The following is a 21,353-nucleotide window of genomic DNA, read 5'->3' as shown; positions in this document are numbered from 1 at the left end:
GTTCTCACGTAGCAGTGTAATGTACGACCTTGTTATTTAAGCTCAGACTCATTAGGCATCCCCACCATCTTGACTTGCTAATTATACAAAATTAGCAGTAGTCTTTTATTTGCTCGCCCCAGGTGGACTTTAAATGAAAGAGTTTAATGGCACCTACTAGAAATGTCGTTTTAATGAAGAGTTCAACTGTGAGTTACCAAGTGGTCATTTTAATTTAGTATTCATGGCTCTGGTTTGCAGATTGTAATTTAAAAGGCTAATTTACTTACACATTGTAGGTGAAGTCAGCCATCACAATGGCCAATCAAGTAACAAAATCATCAGCATCTTACTTCTTTGCAAACACCTGAATGCCTAAGTAGGTATTTAATAAAATAATAAGCACTTGATGTGCTAAAGTTATGGATTTTATTTATTTGTACTGCACCACCCCTAGAGACAATTTGCTGAGAAACAGGCATTGCAATTAGATAGCAAACCCAAGGAAAATCACATTGTTCAAAATAATATGTTTACTTTGGATAGATGGTTTTTGTAGCTAATCTTGCAGAGTACCATAGTGCTTATAGTGCTGCTGCCTCACATCTCCCGGAGAATGGATGTGAACCCCTGTGTCCGGTTTTGGGTCTGTGCATAGTCTGCACATTCTCCCTGTATCTGAAACTCTCCTGTCTCATTCCAAACATGTGTGTCAGGTTAAATGGTAGCTCTAAGCTGGCCCTGCATAACTTAAGTTTAAGTGCATGAATAGTGGTCCGGTGGTAGCCTGCTTTGAAACCGCTGCTTACAGGATAGGCTCCTTTCCTCTGATATTTAATTAAAACCAAGCAGGTTTGAAAATGGATTCCATTTTAAATATGCAAGCTGTTTGGGATGAAAATTATTAATTACTAGCAAAATACCTGCGCTTTGCAGCGGAGAAGTAGTGTGTTAAAGAAGTTATGAAAAATAAAAGGAAACAGTTTAAAAATAACATAACATGATTGTCAATGTAATTGTCGTAGGCTTATCTTAGTATTGAGAGTGAATTTGATGATTGTAGAGAGTTTAATTTATGATTGTAAATGCTGTGTATGAGAAATGCACATTCTTAGGATGTAAGGATCTCTTTGTAAACGACATTTGCAGTTCTGACCTCTGGCTGTAAAATGACCAAGCTGTCTGCTGAGCTTACTCTTGAGCATGTGATGTACAGTTGGCCATGTTAGAAGCAATCTTCTGTCAAGTCAATGCCGACCTTTTTTAGAGTCTGGCTCTGTGACTTCTTTATTGTCACAGTGAAGCAGACCGTTACTGGAAATTGGAGGCATTTGAATTGGAATCAGTATGGATGATGTTTAGAGGTAGCCTGAAAGAAGAATGAGCAGTCCTTCCACCCTTGAAGCAGTGGAGTAAAGAAGAAGGGAGCAGTGAGCACGACGAACAGCTGAGGAAAGTAAGGAAACGAGTGAGGAGGCACATGAGCGCGGGATGTCGTTAATGTATATAGGCAGGGAGCCAACCACGTGGTAGGTGCACAGACAGCGGCTGTGCGGAAAAAGGAAGGCGGACCGGGGGCGACACTTGTGCATCTCTGCCATGAAATCAATCCTCTGTTAACAGAAATAAGGAATGAAACTGCCAAAAGGAGAGGTCAGTTCCGAAAGTTCCTTACAGCATAATGGTGAGAACCGGCAAAAAGAAAACGTTATTTTCGAAGTTCGTTATGGGGCACGGCGTGAAATGAAACATTCTTAATGTTTGTAAGTGCAGTGTAAAGGATGAGCATGGGAAATTTGGGCTTCCTACGTATTTTGGAAGTCGCAGAAATAGTGAGGAGGGGTTTCCCCTATCTATATGTACAGTTTAGGGGGTACACTCGTTTCCCCTCCCCTTGGGTGTTTCCATAGGACATGAAACATACCTAACTTTTGTAAGTACACTGCAAGGAATGAGCATGCGAAATTTCAGCTTCCTACCTAAATGGAATGTGGGAGAATTAGTGATGAGTGAGTGAGGGCTTTGCCTTTTATATGTATAGATTCTGCTAAATGGAGAGTAGCATGTGTTTGCAATCTACATCACTAGTAAAAACACATTTGGCTACCTTTTAAGTAAATGCAAAATAAAGTTATCAATCATACAAGCTTTATTTTTTGAGGTGCCTTTCATGTGTTAATTATAATTCTGAGTGCTTTTTTATATAAATTACAAAGATATTTTTATATAGTTATTCATTTAAACCCTCACAGTTCAGGCAGGGTAGATACCTTTCTTGGGGTCACAAAGTGAGCAAGCCTTTGTTTTTCGAATGAACATGTGACTTTGGTAATGGCAGCTTAACTCCTTGGCCAGCCAGTTCACTTGTAAAAGAACAGACAACAGTCTGGAAAAGAATTTGGGGCACCAGTCAATGATCTCTGTATATTGTAGAGAAAATTGCAAATGTGTTTTTGCAAATTGAACAAGGCAGTTACCTTTTCAAATTTGAGTTCATATGTTGGTTGACTCTACAACAGGGGTCTCAAACTCCAGTCCTGGATGGCCGCAGTGGCTTCAGGTTTTCATTCTAATCATCTTCTTCATTAGTGACCAGTTTTTGCTGCTAATTAATTTCTTTTGTCTTTGTTTTAATTAACTGACTCAGACTCCTTAGTTCTTACTTTGTCCTTAATAAGGAGCCAAACAATAATGAGACACAAAACAAGCTGCCACATCACCAGCTAACCACATTATCTGAATATAAAGAAAGGGGATGGTCTCAGTAATGTTGATCTCTCAAGTCACCAAAACATCTCAATGGTATTCTTAGAAAAAACAGAAAATCAACAGATTTGGAAATGTCTGCTGTGGCAGAATGAGAGCAGCAACAAGCTGTGGAATTAAGTAATTGGTTTGATTAACAGCAAGAATTGGCATCTTATTAAGGAACTGGTTGGCGTGAAATTGGCTGGAGTTTGACATTCCAATTTAGCTGGTCATCTGTTGGCTGGTTTCACATCTCATTTCTGATTGGCTGCCATTTAATGAAGAAAACAATCAATTCAGAGCACTGAATCCTTAAAAACAGGGCTATTAAAATGAACGGAAAACACGTTAGTTAGCATTGAAAACTGGTCACTGATTAGGAAAAGGGTTAGAATGAAAACCAGCAGCCACTGCGGCCCTCCAGGCCCGGAGTTCAACACCCGTGCTCTACAATGTCAAGTTAGGAGATCACCAGATGAGGTGGGATTGAGAGAGGGAACCAAAAGTGACATCATGGATCCTTGACACTCAGAGTTTTAGGTCTGTACATGAAGAAGAACATGATTTGAATAACAGTGCCGCAGGGATGAAATTATTGGCATTGCGCAAGCCCTTTAAATGCCACCTACTCGCAAGTGCATGACAAAGTTCATAACTTGACCTCTGCTAAGGGTACATTATTGATCAATGTTAGCACAGTTGTCATAGAAAACAGACAGTTCTAACAATGCAGGAATGTAATGAAACTAACCTATAGTACTTCCTTGTATTCATTTAACATCTTTGTGTGGTTTAAGCAGCATCTTGCTTTCAAACCATTAAGTTATTCTGTTCCATTTACATCTCTAGTTCCTGTTAGTTGGCTGCAAACTTTTAAAGATGGGTCTCTAGCCAATAACTGCAGCCAAGAGACATTACATATAGGGTTAGAGTTACACTTGCTGAAGTTATAGTAAGTCTAATGGACCCCTCTTAGTCTTGAAATAAAAATACAGTGGTGGATTACTTTGTTACTAATCAAAAATGAAATAAGAAGCACATCTGATTTTCTTTGTTTGAAATTTTGGTACTGGTGTTAGGAAAAAAAACAGATTTGTAGCTCTGAATGTTTGTGTTTTATGTATGTAACTGTTGCAGTTTGCAAGAATATAAAGATAAACAAAGGGTTTTAAAGGTTTGGAGTCCCAGATGGGAAATACCCCATTGCAGGTTGTATAAGCAAGCATGACCTTGTTGTACAATAGTGATTGCTCTTTTTATCGTTAGTGAAGCCAGAAGTTTCTTTCTTTTTAGTAAGTCTGGTGTACATTTGAGGGTAGTTGTTATTGTGATAATATCTACTTATTTGTTAGTCTTCTGTAAATAATGTTAACTCTCGCTGGGACCATAAAGGTCCATCCATACATACATCCATTTATCTATTTACCAACAATAAACCCATCCATCCATCCATGTTCCAACCCGCTGAATCCGAACACAGGGTCACGGGGGTCTGCTGGAGCCAATCCCAGCCCACACAGGGCACAAGGCAGGAAACAATCCCGGGCAGGGTGCCAACGCACCGCAGGACACACACAAACACACCCACACACCAAGCACACACTAGGGCCAATTTAGAATCGCCAATCCACCTACCCTGCATGTCTTTGGACTGTGGGAGGAAACCGGAGCGCCCGGAGGAAACCCACGCAGACACGGGGAGAACATGCAAACTCCACGCAGGGAGGACCCGGGAAGCGAACCCAGGTCCCCAGGTCTCCCAACTGCGAGGCAGCAGCGCTACCCACTGCGCCACCGTGCCACCGCCCAACAATAAACCCCCAAAAACAAATAAAATTAAATAAAAGGTAAGGGCAGAAATTAAACACTTGGAGAAAAAAGGAAAATTACTAACTTCTATTTACATAAACAAATGTAATAACTCTAATTAATCTGAAAAAATAGGACAGAGGTTGTTTAGAATGTAAAAAAAAAAGCCAAAGATTGAAACTTTCTTAATAAAAAAAAGACCAGAAACTGAAATAAACTAAACTTACAACCTCTGAAACTGAAATCCAAGAACCAAAAATTCTATAACTTGAAATTTGAGACCTGACTTAACACGCCAAAAATCAAGACAAGCTTGAAAAGTTGAATTAGGCAGTGTCTCAGCAATGAACTGAGGCTTGCTCTCTTCTTTATTTGCCCCCAAGTGACTGTACTGTGATTAGCAACAGCACTTGGGAATGAGTCAGAATTGCCCCCCCACCCCCCTTTGATTCTAATCATAACTGAAAAGGAAAAACAATTAACAATCAAAAGGAACATAATTAACAAATAAAAATTGAAAAACCCCAAAAAAAGGAATAAAAGTTGGAGAGCTCCAGCAGAATCATGACAGAAACAGACAAAGAAAAATCCTAGCTGTTCTACAGGGCCTGACTGTCTTAGGTCTTGAACCCCGGTCGGTCCAATAAAATGGCTTGACCACAACCGTGAATTTACTCTCCCTTATCACCTCCCATCTCCCTGGGCATGAGATTCAAATATCTAGGACTTGTACATATGTGAAAGAACAGTGCCAACCACTGTACCACCATGCAGCCATTCACAGTCCAGTTGTTCAAAGTGAACAAGCTTTATTAACATTAATTTTCCCTTATGGTACAGTGGTGCAGTGATGGTCCAGTGCTAGTTTTTAAATGGAGCCTGAAGCTGTTGGAATATTTTTTACTTTTCAGCATGGACTTACAGCAATTATTTGTTCATTTTATGATTTTTTTTTCTATTTTAGAACATAGCCACAGGGGCAGGAACCTATCCAAGAGGATCTATGCACATGGCAGAAAGCATCCATGGATAGGATAGTAGTTGCAGAGGCTGTCCATGTACACACCCACCTAACCTCACTAATAGTCACAATTATTCACTTCTTTGAGATGTGTACTGTATAGAAAATGGATCTGCTTGAGAAAATCAATGCAGACATGGAAAGAATATGCAGGCTGCACCTAGACAGACTGTTCAGATTGAAAAGACCTTTCAGTTACTTTTTCTTTTATCAGATACACTTTGACACGGTCCTAAAACTCTTTAATATGTTCCACAATATACAGAGCTTTTGACTCTGTAGTGCTGAAATCATTTTTACTTTTTATATTTTTTAACTTTTTTTGTGTTTTATCTATTGTTCGGTGTCCTTGAGTGTTTAGAAAGGCACCTACAAATAAATAAAATGTATTATTATTATTATTTTAGTTCACACACAGATTAATTTCAATAAGAACACCATTCCAAGCACTGGCATGACGTGCAAAGCACTTTTGTTTGCCTAACATCCACGATTCATTAGTGCATTCAACAACAGAAGCATCCACACTGTAATTTATCACCACTGTCTATCCTGCTATTTAAAATCAGTTCTTTGGAGTTGCCCCTCATATATTCAGGCGAGTTCCATTTTTCATCAGAACCTAGACTGTTGACTAAATGTCTAATGTTTTACAGCAACAATTTTTACAGAAGGTGATAATTAATATGCATTCTCTGTGGCATAAAAATTAGGTTTATTACTCATTCTGTATTGGCTCTGTATATGTACGAGAGGGGGTATATGCATGAGTGGACCCTGTGTTGAACTGGTGTCCTGCCCAGGGTGATTTTAAGCTTTGTGTTCAGTGCTGCTGGGTTAGGCTCTGTCCTCCTATGAATTAAGTATATTTGAGAATGTTATGATATTATTATAAAAGAAAAGTAAAAAGTGTGTACTCTCATCATTCAAATGTTTAATATTTTTTTCAAGATGCAGGCAGTGATAATAATGTACATTTTGTAGGATTACTGCAACTGTTTTTTTATTATATTCTGAATAGTTCTTTACATTGTTTTGTCTCTGACGTTGCATGAAAGTAATAATAGTGGCATTTGCAGCAGGAACTCCTGCTTTCCTAAACCTTGCTATTAATATTCGTTTTATGGCCCATAAAAAATAACTTCCACTTTCATGCCATCTATTTTTCAGCATCATTTACAATGACATTTCAAAACAACATCCTCAGGGTTGCATAGAATTTTCTTTTATTTCAACACTGATGTGTGTATAGAACACGAATGTGCAACCTTAATCTTCCGTGTTAGGTAAAATGTATAAATATACATACATACATACAGATAGACAGACAGGCAGAGAAAAGAGAAAATATGAGGAGGAACCAAAAAAGCTGTTATTCAACTTACAGAAATTCTATTTTAGTTACCATCTAAATACTCCCCTTGAGATGTGATACACTTGTCCCAATGCTTCTTCTATTCTTGGAAATATTTCTTGTACCCATCCTTTGTTACTATCTCTAGAGCCTCCTGGGATTTTCTTTCTAGTGTTTCTTCTGTCTAAATTTTAATTTTGAGAAGGGAAAAAAAGTCACATCGGGTGAGTACAAACCAACAGCAAGATTGTTCTTGGTCAAGAACTCTTTGACTGACAACGCAATGTGTGTCATGATGCCACAGTGTGTACAGGTGCATTGCCATCATGCAAAATGCAGTTTTGCACACGTCACTTTTCCTGACTTTTTTCCTGATGCTTTTCCATGGACGCTTTAGCAGTTCAGTGTAATGTTGCTGTATAATAGTCCATTCACAGGGAACAAACTCTTTATTAACAGTCCATTGATTTGCAAAAATGCAATTGTTGTTTTGATTTTCGATATTACCTGGCATGTTTTTTTCACTTTGGAGAAAAAAAAACAAGTCACGCACATGTCAGAAATATGTGCTCAATCAACTCAGAACACAAATGCCACTTGGCAGACTGATTAACCAGACTATAGGCATACGAATCCCAGCAACACAGTCGATAATTACACAATCCACCTATGCTATTGACCAAATTTTGGGTCCCCCTTGTATGTTTTTAATGTTAAAACCTAAGTAGGCCTGATCTTAATATACTGTAGGTAGCTCTTTACAGCATCTTCATTCAGCAGTGTATAAGTAGTGGAACTTGTGGCTCTTAAGGCCTCAGAATTCTATACATTTAGATGAAGAACACCCACCACAACTGCAGATAATTAGAAGATGCATACCTGGTGTAACATTTGGAGTATTTAGTTAACTGTTTTAATAGTTGGAACTTTTTACATTTATATTTATTTCATCAAAAACAGACAAATCCCTTTTTTGTTTTATAAACATTTTTGTAACAATGAGTCATTAAAAATTACAATAATAATGGAATATAATTTCAAGCATTCGTAGGGTACATCAAATACATGTTTTTAATAACATTTTACAATTTAAACTGAGCCCAGTTTAAATTACATCGAATGAAGTACAGTGATCCCTCGCTATATCGCGCTTCGCCTTTCGCGGCTTCACTCTATCGTGGATTTTATATGTAAGCATATTTAAATATATATCGCGGATTTTTTTGCTGGTTCGCGGATTTCTGAGGACAATGGGTCTTTTAATTTCTGGTACAGTGGAACCTCGAGATACGATCACCTCTGTATACGAGAAATTCAAAATACGAGGAAAGTATCAGCGAAAAATTCAGATCTAAATGCGAGCATTGGCTCGCGTAACGAGCCACGAGCCAGGCTGTGGGTATAGCTCGCGGCTTAGCGAGGGGGCGTGGTAGCAGTTGTGAGCCGCGATCTGCGGTGTCTGCGTTTCTCACTTAAGTGCACAGGTGGGAAACTGCCCACACCCATGATTGTTCCTGTGGCTGATGGGCTGCAGCTGCCATGTCCTCCCTGCATGTATAGAGAAGCGCGAGCCGGTTAAGGGGGAGAAGAAGTAAAAGGAGAGAGAGAGAGAGAGAGAGAGAGAGAGAGAGAGAGAGAGAGAGAGAGAGAGAAACAAACAAACAAACACACACAAACAGCTGAAGCAGGACGGTGTAGAGAAGGTCAGCTGCATTAAGAGTGTCTCGCCTGTTGCAGAGCCCGCAGGTGAGACGCTAACAGAGAAGAAGCACCGGGGATTGTCATCTGTTTTATAAAGACTGCATCCTTTTGACGTTTTAACCTCGTGTTAAAGGATTGTTATTCTTGTGTATTTTAAACCTCCACTTCACAACTGTTTTAAGGATTATTTATTTAAAGATTTATTGAATGCTCTACTGCACTTTGGACACCTGTTTTGATTCTTTTAATAATCAGTTATATTATTTACCAGTGTTATTTATTAAAGGTAGACTACAGTATATATAATTTATCAGTGTTATTTGTTAGGAAAATTGATTTTTATGTTAATATATTTGGGGTGCGGAACAGATTAACTGGATTTCAATTATTTTTAATGGGGAAGTTTGTTCTAGATACGAGAAATTCGCTATACAAGCTCAGTGCTGGAACGAATTAAACTCGTATCTAGAGGTTCCACTGTACATGCTTCCTCAGTTGGTTTGCCCAGTTGATTTCATACAAGGGACGCTATTGGCAGATGGCTGAGAAGCTACCCAACTTACTTTTCTCTCTCTCTCTCTCTCTCTCTTGCGCTGACTTTCTCTGATCCTGACGTAGGGGGTGTGAGCAGGGGGGCTGTTCACACACCTAGGCGATACGGACGCTCGTCTAAAAATGCTGAAAGATTATCTTCACGTTGCTATCTTCTGTGCAGCTGCTTCCTGAAGCGACATGCTGCACGGTGCTTCGCATACTTAAAAGCTCGAAGGGCACGTATTGATTTTTGACTGTTTGTTTTTCTCTGTCTCTCTCTCTCTCTCTCTCTCTCTCTCTCTCTCTCTCTCTCTCCCTGCTCCTGACGGAGGGGGTGTGAGCTGCCGCCTTCAACAGCTTTGTACCGGCGGTGCTTCACATACTTAAAAGCCAAACAGCCCTATTGATTTGTTTGCTTTCCTCTGTCTTTCTGACAGTCTGTGCTCCTGACTCGCACTCCTTTGAAGAGGAAGATATGTTTGCATTCTTTTAATTGTGAGACAGAACTGTCATCTCTGTCTTGTCATGGAGCACAGTTTAAACTTTTGAAAAAGAGACAAATGTTTGTTTGCAGTGTTTGAATAACGTTCCTGTCTCTCTACAACCTCCTGTGTTTCTGCGCAAATCTGTGACCCAAGCATGACAATATAAAAATAACCATATAAACATATGGTTTCTACTTCACGGATTTTCTTATTTCGCGGGTGGCTCTGGAACGCAACGATGGAGGAGGGATTACTGTACTATTGTCAATTGTTGGTTGTGTAGGATCTATGGCAAACAGTAGTTCACGTTTCTTTTACATAAACATTTGGAAAGACATACCCAGTGCTTTACCCCAGCTTTAATTGATTTTTACTTTTGTGCTGTAGTAGGTTGTGAACTTTCAAGCTTTACCCTTTGTACAAGCATTTAAACATGTAGGATTAAATGAATTTTTCTATTTTAAGTGAAATCCCTTTCTTGTAACTAAAGTAAAATAAACACTGAAAAAGCAAAGCTGTACGAAGAACACAAACCCCAAGTAAACATGTCACTAACCAAAGAATGTCTTTATGCTCTGCCTTTTAATGCTAATTAATTATTCTTTGGAGTGTTTTGCTTTTTTTGGCTTGGATTTTGACCTTTTCCTCATTGCGTATGGCTACCTGAAGTCATGCTCTTCCTTAGCATTGCTCTTTCTTGCTATGCTATGATGTCAAATAGTTTATTAGAAAAATCACACAATAGAATGAATGACTTGAGAGTATTGTCAATCATGCAGTTATACTGTAAGTAACAATTTTCATAATTACATAGCATCTAAAGAGTCTCATTTCCACTATGCGGTGGTATTTTTAGTCACAAGTTCAAGTGGTGGAGTGCAGAAGTTGTAGCATGATTTTTATACCTGTACATATGTCTTCAAAACTCCATTTAACTTTCAGATGTAACTATGAGTTCCTTCCTTTTACTCATGCAGTTTTTATCCAAAACCCAATTATGTACTCATCTACTGTAGTTTTTAGGTACAAGATTCTCCCCAGAGGAATTCTGTCTATAATTTAATATAACTTCTGGCACATTCCGCATAAATATGAGGCATCTCTTTCAATAGCTCCCCTACAACTATAATATTCTTTGGCATTCACTCACTGAAGATGCAATTTGGGCATTTTATAACTTGAAATTTGTTTCTATACGCTGTTATATGTTTAGCTTGTTTCTGCAGCTCAGAGATTGCCTTGCATTTTTTTTCACACATGCCCACCTACTGAAGATATGATATGTTTTTTTTTTTAAATCCTGTGTCAGGATGCGATCAGTTTGCATATGAGTTGTGATCTGTATCATAAGAGTGACCATACTTGAATGCAACAACTTTTAATCTGAGTTGGATCAGATTAAAAGATTGAGACTTGATGTTTCTGCTGCACTGATGGGCTATGACCTCAACATAGCACTTAATTTTCTATATCTGTTCAGACTTCTCTACATATTTCTTCAAGTAGCACCCTTGCTCTTAAGAATTCAGGATCATCATTCTTCTAATAACCTGTTAAGTTTTTTCATTACACATGAGGTCTTAATTTGGAGCTCCCTATTGCCTTCCCAACATTACCATAAACTTCCCTAAGGGCTTTGTTCCAGTACACGACTTTCCTCTAATTTTCAGTCATAACCTTCACTTAACATAATTTTCAGTTGTAACCTTCACTTGCATAATCTTAGAGCGTGAGAGACAGTCAGTGGTTCACTTCTGTGAAGCTAATGTGACATACCCAGCGACTAAGTCCAGCTAGTCTGTGACTTGCTCCAAAAAAATCAAACAGATTTGATTTTGTCTTTAGTCATAAGAGTGGGATCTCTGTGCATGAGAACTGACCACCAATAATTGGTCATCCAGAACAACAATGCATAATGCAGTGATGAAGAATAATGGACGCAGGTATTTTCTACCTCACAAAGAGAAGAGAAGTTCATCTGTGTGATGTGTTGTGTTCTGCGTAGCATGACGATGGAAACGGCCAAGGTTGTTAATGAACTTATCGTAACCCTTCTGGCTCCATTAGACAGCACGTTAATTGGCAGTGACAAAAATGGGCAAGCAAGACATTTTTTTAGAAGATCATCAGGCAGTTTGTAAATTTGACATGCCTGGCGATTTTCAGCCATGTTAAATGACACAGTCAGGCAACAATGTCAACAGTAGCAGTCAGCAGGTCTGACATACCCAAGGACAAGAAATCACATAATGTGAAATCAGCTTTAGCTGCTTGCCCACCCCAAATAAGTAATGGTACTACAGCAAATTTTATGGGAGGATGATTGACTTAAATGATTCCATGGAAAGGGTTCCTATCAGTCATTCAGCTGTGAAAATACCTTCTGTTTAAATGCATTTGCACACATGCAAGTCTTCTGTGAGTATTTTTCTTGCCAAATCCACATAAATCTGCTGTGTTTCAGGGTCCTATTGCTTACTATGATTCATTTTTGTGTCTTGGACTCTGCAGTCCCTCTAGCATCGACTCTGCTCCCCAGACCCAATCATTAACAGCAACATTATTATAACATTGCATCTATGATTTTATCAGCAGAAGGACAAATAAAGCAAAAAAAAAAAGAATTTTTCCAGAAGTACTACACATTCCAAAAGAATATGTGAATTTCTCATATGTCTCATTAGGTAACTACTTCATAATTTCAAATAATTGTATTGCTTAGTTCTTCTAAAAAAACAGTCTTACAAAGGTTACTACGATTATATATATATATATATATATATATATATATATATATATATATATATATATATATATATATGGTAGTGTCAAACTGAGCAACATGGTGTCAGAGTGGCTAGTGTGCCCCTGTGTGAACTTTGCACTTTCCACCCATACCTTCATAGGTTTCTCTGTTTTCCACTCACATTCCAATGGTCTGCACAATAAGTTAATTTGAAACCGTGTGAGTGATTATTTGTGTATGCCTGAGTAATACAAGCCTCAACTGAATAAGCAGATTAGGAAATGGGTACATATATAGATGGATGGATCAAATCATAACAAGAAACATAACATGTCAAAGCTTAAAATTTGGTAAGGAGAGAATATTATTAAGAGACATTGGTAATTATACTGTGAAGTGCCATTTACTTTCACATTTTGAGTCTCAGCAAACATTCTTTCAAGTTAAAATCCTTAGGCAGTTGTTGTTTGAGTTGTTCTTAAAAAGATTAATGTAATTTCACTTTGAATCTTTCAGCTGGCCTCTGAGTACTAGCGTAGGTAGAGTGTTTTGTGAAATCTGGTGAAAGTTTTGTGGGGGGAAAAAAGTTAGTTGAGTAAAAATTTAAACTATGGCTTTTCATCTTTGTCCTGTGTTTTTTCTAAAAAGAGTTGACTTTCTTTTTCAGTCAAAAGCCTCCAAAAACCCTATATTAAACAAAAATGTAACTTTGGAAATGCTCAAGGCATGCCATGAGTTTTTGCTCTAGACTTAATAAATAAAATGTTCTAGTAATGAAATTCATTATATATTTCTGTATATAGTTATCAATGTATGAACTGAATATAACAGGTTTATTGTCTCACAAGTTCATTTACTTGTGCTTCAATTGTATAAAATTCTTACATCCATACCATAAGACCAATTCAATACCTGTTTGATCCAACTCATGACTACGGACTGCCAGAGCACTGGGTAGATGCCAAGAAGCAAACTTGAAAAGATTGGTAGTCTATCACAAAGTAAACTCATATTGTTTCAGTTTCAAGTCACCAGTTATTCTAATGTCACAATTTTGGAATGTGGAAGGAAAACCAGAGTAACTGGAGAAAAACCCACAAACGCACACGGAGACCATATCTACTCTACACAGGCATTGTCTTGTTTGGTATTCAAAACCAATCATCTGGAGTCATGCAACCGAAACGCTAACCACTGTGTCACTGTTCTACCAAAAAAAGTATTTGTCTTAAAGAAATGTTTTGTATAGTATTTTTAAAAGTATGTATGATGTTCTACACACTGGCCATGGTGTTGCAGAGTAGCAACTTGTTGAATGCTGATTTTTACATTAACAGTCTGTTTAAGTGATAGGAATATAGACTTTCTAACATTGAGTGAAACGTGGCTTAGTAGTGATGGAGTTAATCGAAGCAGTACCTCCAAATTATAATTTTGTTCACTTTGTTCGCCAAGATAAAACGGGTGGCAGTCTAGCGAGTATTTTTTGAGCCGTTTAAGCTGTAAAGATGCCAGTTTTGGTACTTTCGAGTATCTTGGTGTGTAGCTATTCAAGGAGTGCCGCAATCTCTAGTATCAACCATTAATCAACCTCCTAAATATATTGCATCTTTTATCGGTTAATTTTCAGATTTAGTATCTATAATAATATCAAATTATGATAGGTTCCTAATGGTGACTTCAGCTTTCATATTGATAACCAGTCTGACCCCAAAGCAAGAGAATTTATCAATTTACTGCATTCTTTTGACCTTAGCCTGCGTGTTAGACAGGATACACATAACGGAGGACACATGCTGGATTTAATAATCTCATAAAGGGTTAGATGTTAACATGAGGCAGGTTACAGATATCAGTGTATCTGACCAGTTCTGTATTTTATTTGATGTAGAAATATTGGTGACTAGAACTAAAAAGCAGAATATAATTAGAAAACATTATTTTGATGCCACAGTAGCTTCTAGGTTGGCTAATATTATGTATGACCAGTCTAAGTGTCTTGCTTGTCATAATACAGCCAGCAATGTAACCAGTGAGGTGGACAATTTTATATACTAAGGTGAAAGCTGCAATTGATACTGTAGCCCCAGGAAAAAAATGTTAAAAAAAAAATCCACCAACACCAAAGTACCTTGGAAGACTCGTGCTCTGTCTACACGTAAGAGGACATGCTGCAATTCTGAGCATAAATGGAGGAAAACTAAATTAACATTTCACTGTGAAATATTGAAGCAGCACATTACTGACTAGCAGTTCGACTAGACAGGCAGTCCTATTTCTCTAAAATTATAAATAAAAATGCAGGAAATCTAAGAGTTTTATTTACTACTGTCGACTCAGTCAGCAAATTGCCTCCTGAAAACCGCAAGCAAAACTTGCAAAGCTTTTGCTGCACTCTTTAATGACAAAATAAACAATATTAAATGTAATGTATCCCGTGTGGTCGAAGTTTCGAGGTAAACAGCAGGCAGACAGCAGATGTAGAAATAAAAAGAGTAATTTCTTTATTCTTTGGTGAGCAGAGGAAACTATTGCAGCCCCTGTCAGCTTTGTGTCACTGACAGTTTACCAACAATAGCCCCATCTTGCGGGGGGTGCGCTTGATTTTTATAACAGAGTACAGAGACAGCTTGTCATGGGATAAGGTTACACAATTCTTTGGGGGAATTTAGTAATATTACAACACATTTGTCCAAACAACTAAAGAAGTAGTGCAAGAACCTATTACTGTTGATTAAACAAAAATCACAGACGTTTGAACTTTGAAAAAGATTAGCAGTTTTCCTGAGTACAGACTATAAGTTAGCAGTTTGACAAAATTTTTGCAAGTTTGTCTTTTTAGCTTGCATACACACTCAATTTTTATATGTAAATCTTATTAATAAACAATTAATCCATAGCTTATTAATACAAACTAGTAATATACTTATACTGTTAAATGATTATACAGTTAATGGTTTCCCTCTTTTAACAATCTTAATGCATTCATATGGTTAACACAAGAACTCTTATACTTGCAAATATATATACATATATGTTTTCTTAGCATCAGCTGGTTTGCATAATAATATATTTTCCATCCATCCAGATGCACACAGATAGTAATCATCAAGGCATTTTAGATTTGTTTATCTAAGTACAAAAATAGGTCTAAAGGTCCTCAGTCCAAGATTCTTTGTTCAACTATTATTTATTATTCCACACCCGCAAAGGCCAATAGCTTTGCTGTCTATTGAGCTCACTGTAGTGAACTAAATTCCTTCACTAAAATAGGTTTACCTGAATGTCATAGAATAATTACTCAACACAACTTCTGCCACATTCCACAAATACTGCCTTTTTTAGTAAAATTCTAGAAAAATCCGTCAGTTAAATAATTACTTGAATTAATACGCCATTCTTCTTTCAGTCCAGTTTTATACCAAACTACAGTACAAAAACTGCATTGGTTAAAGTAGTTAATGACCTGCAGGTTAATGCTGACACAGGCAATATATCTGTTCTCATTGTATTTGACTTGAACACAGTATTCTGATTACTCGCCTTAGCCAATGCACACATGTCTCTGGTAATGTCCTAAGTTGGTTTCAGTCTTATTTAACACACAGGATTTTTTTTTGTTAGTTATGGTGATTGTAGCTCAAGGATCTATGATATTCATATGGGATACCACAAGGATTTATTCTGGGCACACTATTATTTTCAATTTACATGCTCCTGTTATGCCAGATTACCTCAAAACAACAAGGTGAGCTACCATGGTTATGCAGATGATACAAAGATGTACTTATCTATAGCACTCGATGACTCTCTGAACTCTGTGATCCAATGTCTGTCTTGTATTACTGAGTGGATGAATAGTAATTTTCTCAAGCTAAATAAGAAAAAAGCAGAAATTTTAGTTGTTGGAAAAAAATTGAAATATTGAGGATCTTAGAAATTAAACTTGACCCCTTTGCACTCAAAGTCAAGGCGGAAGTTAAGAACTTATGTGTGATCATGGGCTCAGATCTAAACTATAAATTACACATTACCTAAATTACTAGGACTGCATTTTTTTACTTAAGAAATATTGCAAATGTTTAACCTCTTATAACATTGCAAGATGCTGAAAAATTCATTCACCTTTTTGTTTTTAGCCGACTAGATTAATGTAATGCTCTCCTAACAGGACTACCTAAGAGAGACATCAACCAGTTGCAATTAATTCAAAAGGCAACAGCAAGAATCTTAACTAGCAGAAGAGAATCTGAGCACCAGTTTTAGCATCATTACATGTGTTACCTGTGTTCTTTAGAATAGATTTTAAAATACTGCGGATGGTACGTATATAAAGCTCTGATTAATCTTGCTCCCAGTTGTGACCTCAGATTGTCTAACACTGGTTGCTTAGTATAAAGAAAGCTAAGCATAAAAGAAGTGGTGAGGCGGCCTTTTGCTGCTGTGCACCAAAAATCTGAAATAGTTTACTGATAGAGATATGCCAATACTAATACTATTGATCAATTTAAAAAACTATTAAATATCACCTTTTCAATTTGGCCTTCTCTTCTTTTTGCATTTCTACTTCTAATAGATTATACTGTATATGCAATACAATATTATACACTTCATGAATGTACTATTATTATTAATCCCTCACTTTTCTTTTCTGGGCTCTCTGTGGTGGCGTTTATGTCACCAACACTTAATCACAGTACTATGCAGCCACTTGTGATGATGGAATGAAAGTAGATACTCTGTCTATGAGACTCACTGCATTAAATTGTCTAAAATGAAGATTTAAAAAATAATAAGACTGACCTTATCACCTTTATGTTAGATTGAATGCCCATCTGACTACAGAATCAAACTTATATTAATGAACTTAAAAAATATATCTTCAAATTAAGATTCTACTACTTGCATGTCTGTGTTATGTAAGCACATATTGATTCTTTATAAATTATTTTTATTTATTATTTATTTAGTTATATATAACTATTAATTTCTTATTTTGTTTTTCTGTTGTAACTCTTCTTTTACTATTTTGATCTACATTTCTTGTATGAAGATGTGCTGTAGAACTAAAAAAGTTGTTGATTACCAGATGCAACTAAGAATTTCACTATTTCCCGTACATGTGACAATGGCAACCCTATAAACCTTTAATGGATGATTCTATAAAATAAACCTTTTAAAGACTATAAACCTATAAAGGATCTTTCTATAAAATAAACCATTTATGTGCTGGACCAACAGCACTGATTGTTTGCAGAAAGGATTCAGTCTTCCTAGACTTTACAGTAGCTGTATAATACTAGAGGATATCCAGGAGACCATGAGTGGCCAGCTACCCTTGGTCTCCAGAACTGTGACTGTGTTTGACTTTGTCATAACTAACTGTGGAGCTGCTAGATGTTTATATTCTCCATGGATTTTGGAGTTTTTGTTTTCCTCTCTTCTGTTGTCAATTGACCTTATCTGAATAGTATTAATGGACATATCTTGTAAGCATATCTTGTTAATAAATTTTAAATGTCTTTGATGTACAGTTCATTTAACTTCGTATCTGTATTTTATGTGTGTACATGTTGTATTTTTTTTAATTTATACCTTGTATTTTACCTGTAAACATGTTACACTGCTCTTGAGCCTATACTCTGTGAATAGCACTACATAAAAATAAAATGAATACAATTGATGAATAATATGAATAAAACTAACATGCAGGGCTGGGAAATAAAACAATACATATAATTATTGCAAAATAAATTTTCCTCAATAGAAATATAAGGCATGGCCAATACAACATTGATAAAACTCATTCCATTCATGTTTTGACAGACAACATATGAGAATGGTACTGCGCCGAACCAATCATGTGGCTGGAATAGAGTTACAGCCACGTCAGGTTAGGTTAATGCACACAACACTGAGTTTAGCAGTAGCAGCAGCACACGTGCTAATGTTTGGGCTACAGCAGCCCTGCACAACAGTACATCAGGACTGGGAGATAGATAAAAGAGAAAATGATGACAGAAAATAATGAAAACTCAGAAAAAATCAGCATTATCGAAGAAGACACCCCAACAGACACAGCCCAAGGCTCTAAACACGAGGAAATTGTTGAAAAGAAGGGTTAGAGGAATTTGGTATTGTGGAGATATTTTGGCTATTTAAAGTCCAACAAGAAGCAGAGCAGCGTGCCCTGAAAATTATGTAGAAAGCATGTTCCCACTGGTAATAACACTAATCTTTTGTACTATCTGAAGCAGTGCCATCCTTTAGAGTATATACAATGCAAGATTTTACAGTCCCAGACCCAAGCAAGTGCTGCACTAATGGGGATTTCTTGTGCTTTTTTTTCTTTGGAGTATAAGCTGACCACAATTGACTGAATATATCAATGTTGTTTATGTTCTCCTTCTTTTATATTTGAAAGCTGCTTGAATTTGTACTGAGGTTATATACAGAATGTTTTTTTTTGTATATTTATTTGTGGGTTTGTTTCCCAAATGTGTTTGAATCAATACAAAGGAAAGGATACAGTATAGAGGTAGTTTTTATTAATACCTGCTTTATTTATTTGGAACTGACCAAAAAGTTACTTTGTGTTCTCCTGTAAAACTTGAAAGCTTTAAGATTTTAGATTTAAGATTTTAGAATTTTAGAATTAAGATTTTATTTTGTTTGGAGTTGACCCACAAATTTAGTGTGTTCTCCTGTAAAACTTGAAAGTTTTTGACTGGTCAGAATTGAGACTTTTTATTTTATGTTACCTATTTTATTCATTTGGAATTGACCAAAGAATTTTGTTGCACATTCTGTTTGTGTTCTTCTATAATACTTGAAGCTTTTGACTGGTCAGAATTAAAATTTTAGTTTATTATATATACCTATTTTATTTATTTGAAATATGTTGTATAATGTTCTACATTACATTTGTCATGTTCAACTTCTGACAGAAAATAAATACTAAAACCAAAATTAACCTTATGATATCTTCACAAAAGGAATGCTTAAGATTGATAGAAATTGTGATTTAATTTATATCGTGATATAGATCAGTATCAACTGGTATGAAAAAAATTATTGTAATAAGATTTTGTTCCATGTGACCCAACCCTAAACATATGCTATACTCAGATGGTCATAGAGGAGAGGAAGCAAAAACTGCAGATGTTTAGGATGCTAGAAAAAAAAAACTCTACATTGTCCGAGATGTGTTAATGCTGCAGGTATCATTATTGCACTAATATATACACTCACAGTTGTATTCTGTAAAAACAGTCATACTCATCATTATGAACAAAGTTTAAAATGTGCAATTATGCGGTGAGTTTTATTATTTTGTGACAGATTAACTCTGATTAAGTTATGAAATGACCAATATGGAAAAGTATGTTTGCAGAGGTTTTTTGAAGTGTTCAACAATACTAGCCTCATGTATCACTATCAGAAAATTGTCATATTTTAAGTGCATAAAAACAAAAGACATTTATGATTAATGAAAAAATTGAGCAAAGTGGTGTTTAAAGATGTGAGATTTTGATTATGGATGTGTGGAGAAATTTACAAATATAGGAAGGTGCAAGATTATTCAAAGCTTTACATGCAATTAAGACAAATTTAACATTAGTCTTAAAGGACACAGGCAATATGATGCTGCTGATATGGATTACATGTGTTGATATTCTCGTTAGAATTGTTGCTGTTACATGTTGAATATGCTGCAATTGATTCATACCTTTTCATGGGATTATATTACAATCAGAGAAGCAATTTTTTGCTCATTGAGAAAATAATGTCATTGATGAGTCTGACCTGTTGTGGTGGCATTTTTTATTCTAGAATCAAGTGAACATGAAGACAAAAGTACCGATGCCTCCGGTGACATGGCACCTCAGCCATATGTACCACCTACCCCAAGTCAACCAGAAGAATTAAAAGAAGATGAAGAAGCAACAAAGCAGATGCCCAAACCAGAAGAAAATGATGACCTTGGATCACTGCCGGATAACTGGGAAATGGCCTACACTGAGAAAGGAGAAGTTTACTTTATTGAGTATGTCTGCATTTTCACTGTCAGTTCCGTACATAGTGAAAAAAGATCACTTGTGCATTATTTGTGTCTTATAGTAGTGCATGTTATTGTAATTGATGAAGCAGTGAAATGGCCACATGTATACCTAAAAGCATTAATGTGCTTTTAAAATAAAAATATGTAAGACTATGACATGCTTTTCTTTAACTATACAGTATATGGCATTGCCATCCCTTCTGAAGTTTATAGACAAAGCCTGTATTTTTCTTGGCAGGCAATATGCATTTCTAAGGTTCATGTAGTTTACCTAATGTATTATGCAGAAGTGAATCTGGAGGTTTTTCAGGTGAACCAACTGCTTTCATGTGTCCATTCAATTAATTTCACCTTTTTGCCTTCAAGAATGTTATCAGCAAAAATTAACTTTTGCTGACAGAACAGCAAAATTAACTTGTTCAAGATATGGCATATGTTAGAAAATGTGCCTTTAGTATTCGGTTCTTAAAGCAGCAACTCCTGCTTAACTCTCTAAGCTGGATGCATAATATTAAATATTCTAAAATATGTCAAAATTATAGTGTCATTACTCCAAATGAAAAAGTGGAAAAAGTGATAAAAGCTAAAAGAAATATCAACTTAACCATATAAGCAAAATCTTCTTTTGCCCAAAGTATTGATTTTGTCTCTGACTAAATGGAAAGATGACTCATCCACTTGTCTTCCTCAAAGCACATCACAAGGCTGCCAATCTCTCGTGAGGTTCGACTGCTCAGGACTAAGCTATACAATATCTTTTTTTTAACCTTCAGCATCAGGAACACCCTACAAAATACTGTACCCCTCAGCCTACTATTTTTTTTTAAAAGGACAGTCCTCTCTAAGAAACTTTTAGACCACTTGTTCATTATAATCCCCAGTGTTCCAATTACAGAAAAGTTGGGAAAGCATGG

At 36.4% G+C, this 21,353-nt stretch overlaps 1 protein-coding gene across 1 annotated transcript in view; it reads left to right on the top strand.

Moving 5' to 3' along the window:
- Positions 1-21,353, top strand: part of magi2a (membrane associated guanylate kinase, WW and PDZ domain containing 2a) — a 1,178,725-nt gene that overhangs the window by 825,032 nt on the left and 332,340 nt on the right. The window contains exon 5 of the mRNA XM_051924022.1: positions 20,211-20,424. Within this exon, the coding sequence (XP_051779982.1) occupies positions 20,211-20,424 (214 nt within the window). The remainder of the gene's footprint in view (positions 1-20,210; positions 20,425-21,353) is intronic.

The sequence above is a fragment of the Erpetoichthys calabaricus genome, chromosome 1 (assembly GCF_900747795.2).
Source record: "Erpetoichthys calabaricus chromosome 1, fErpCal1.3, whole genome shotgun sequence".
In the NCBI taxonomy this organism is placed as follows: domain Eukaryota; kingdom Metazoa; phylum Chordata; class Cladistia; order Polypteriformes; family Polypteridae; genus Erpetoichthys; species Erpetoichthys calabaricus.
This window is presented reverse-complemented; position numbering and strand designations above follow the sequence as displayed.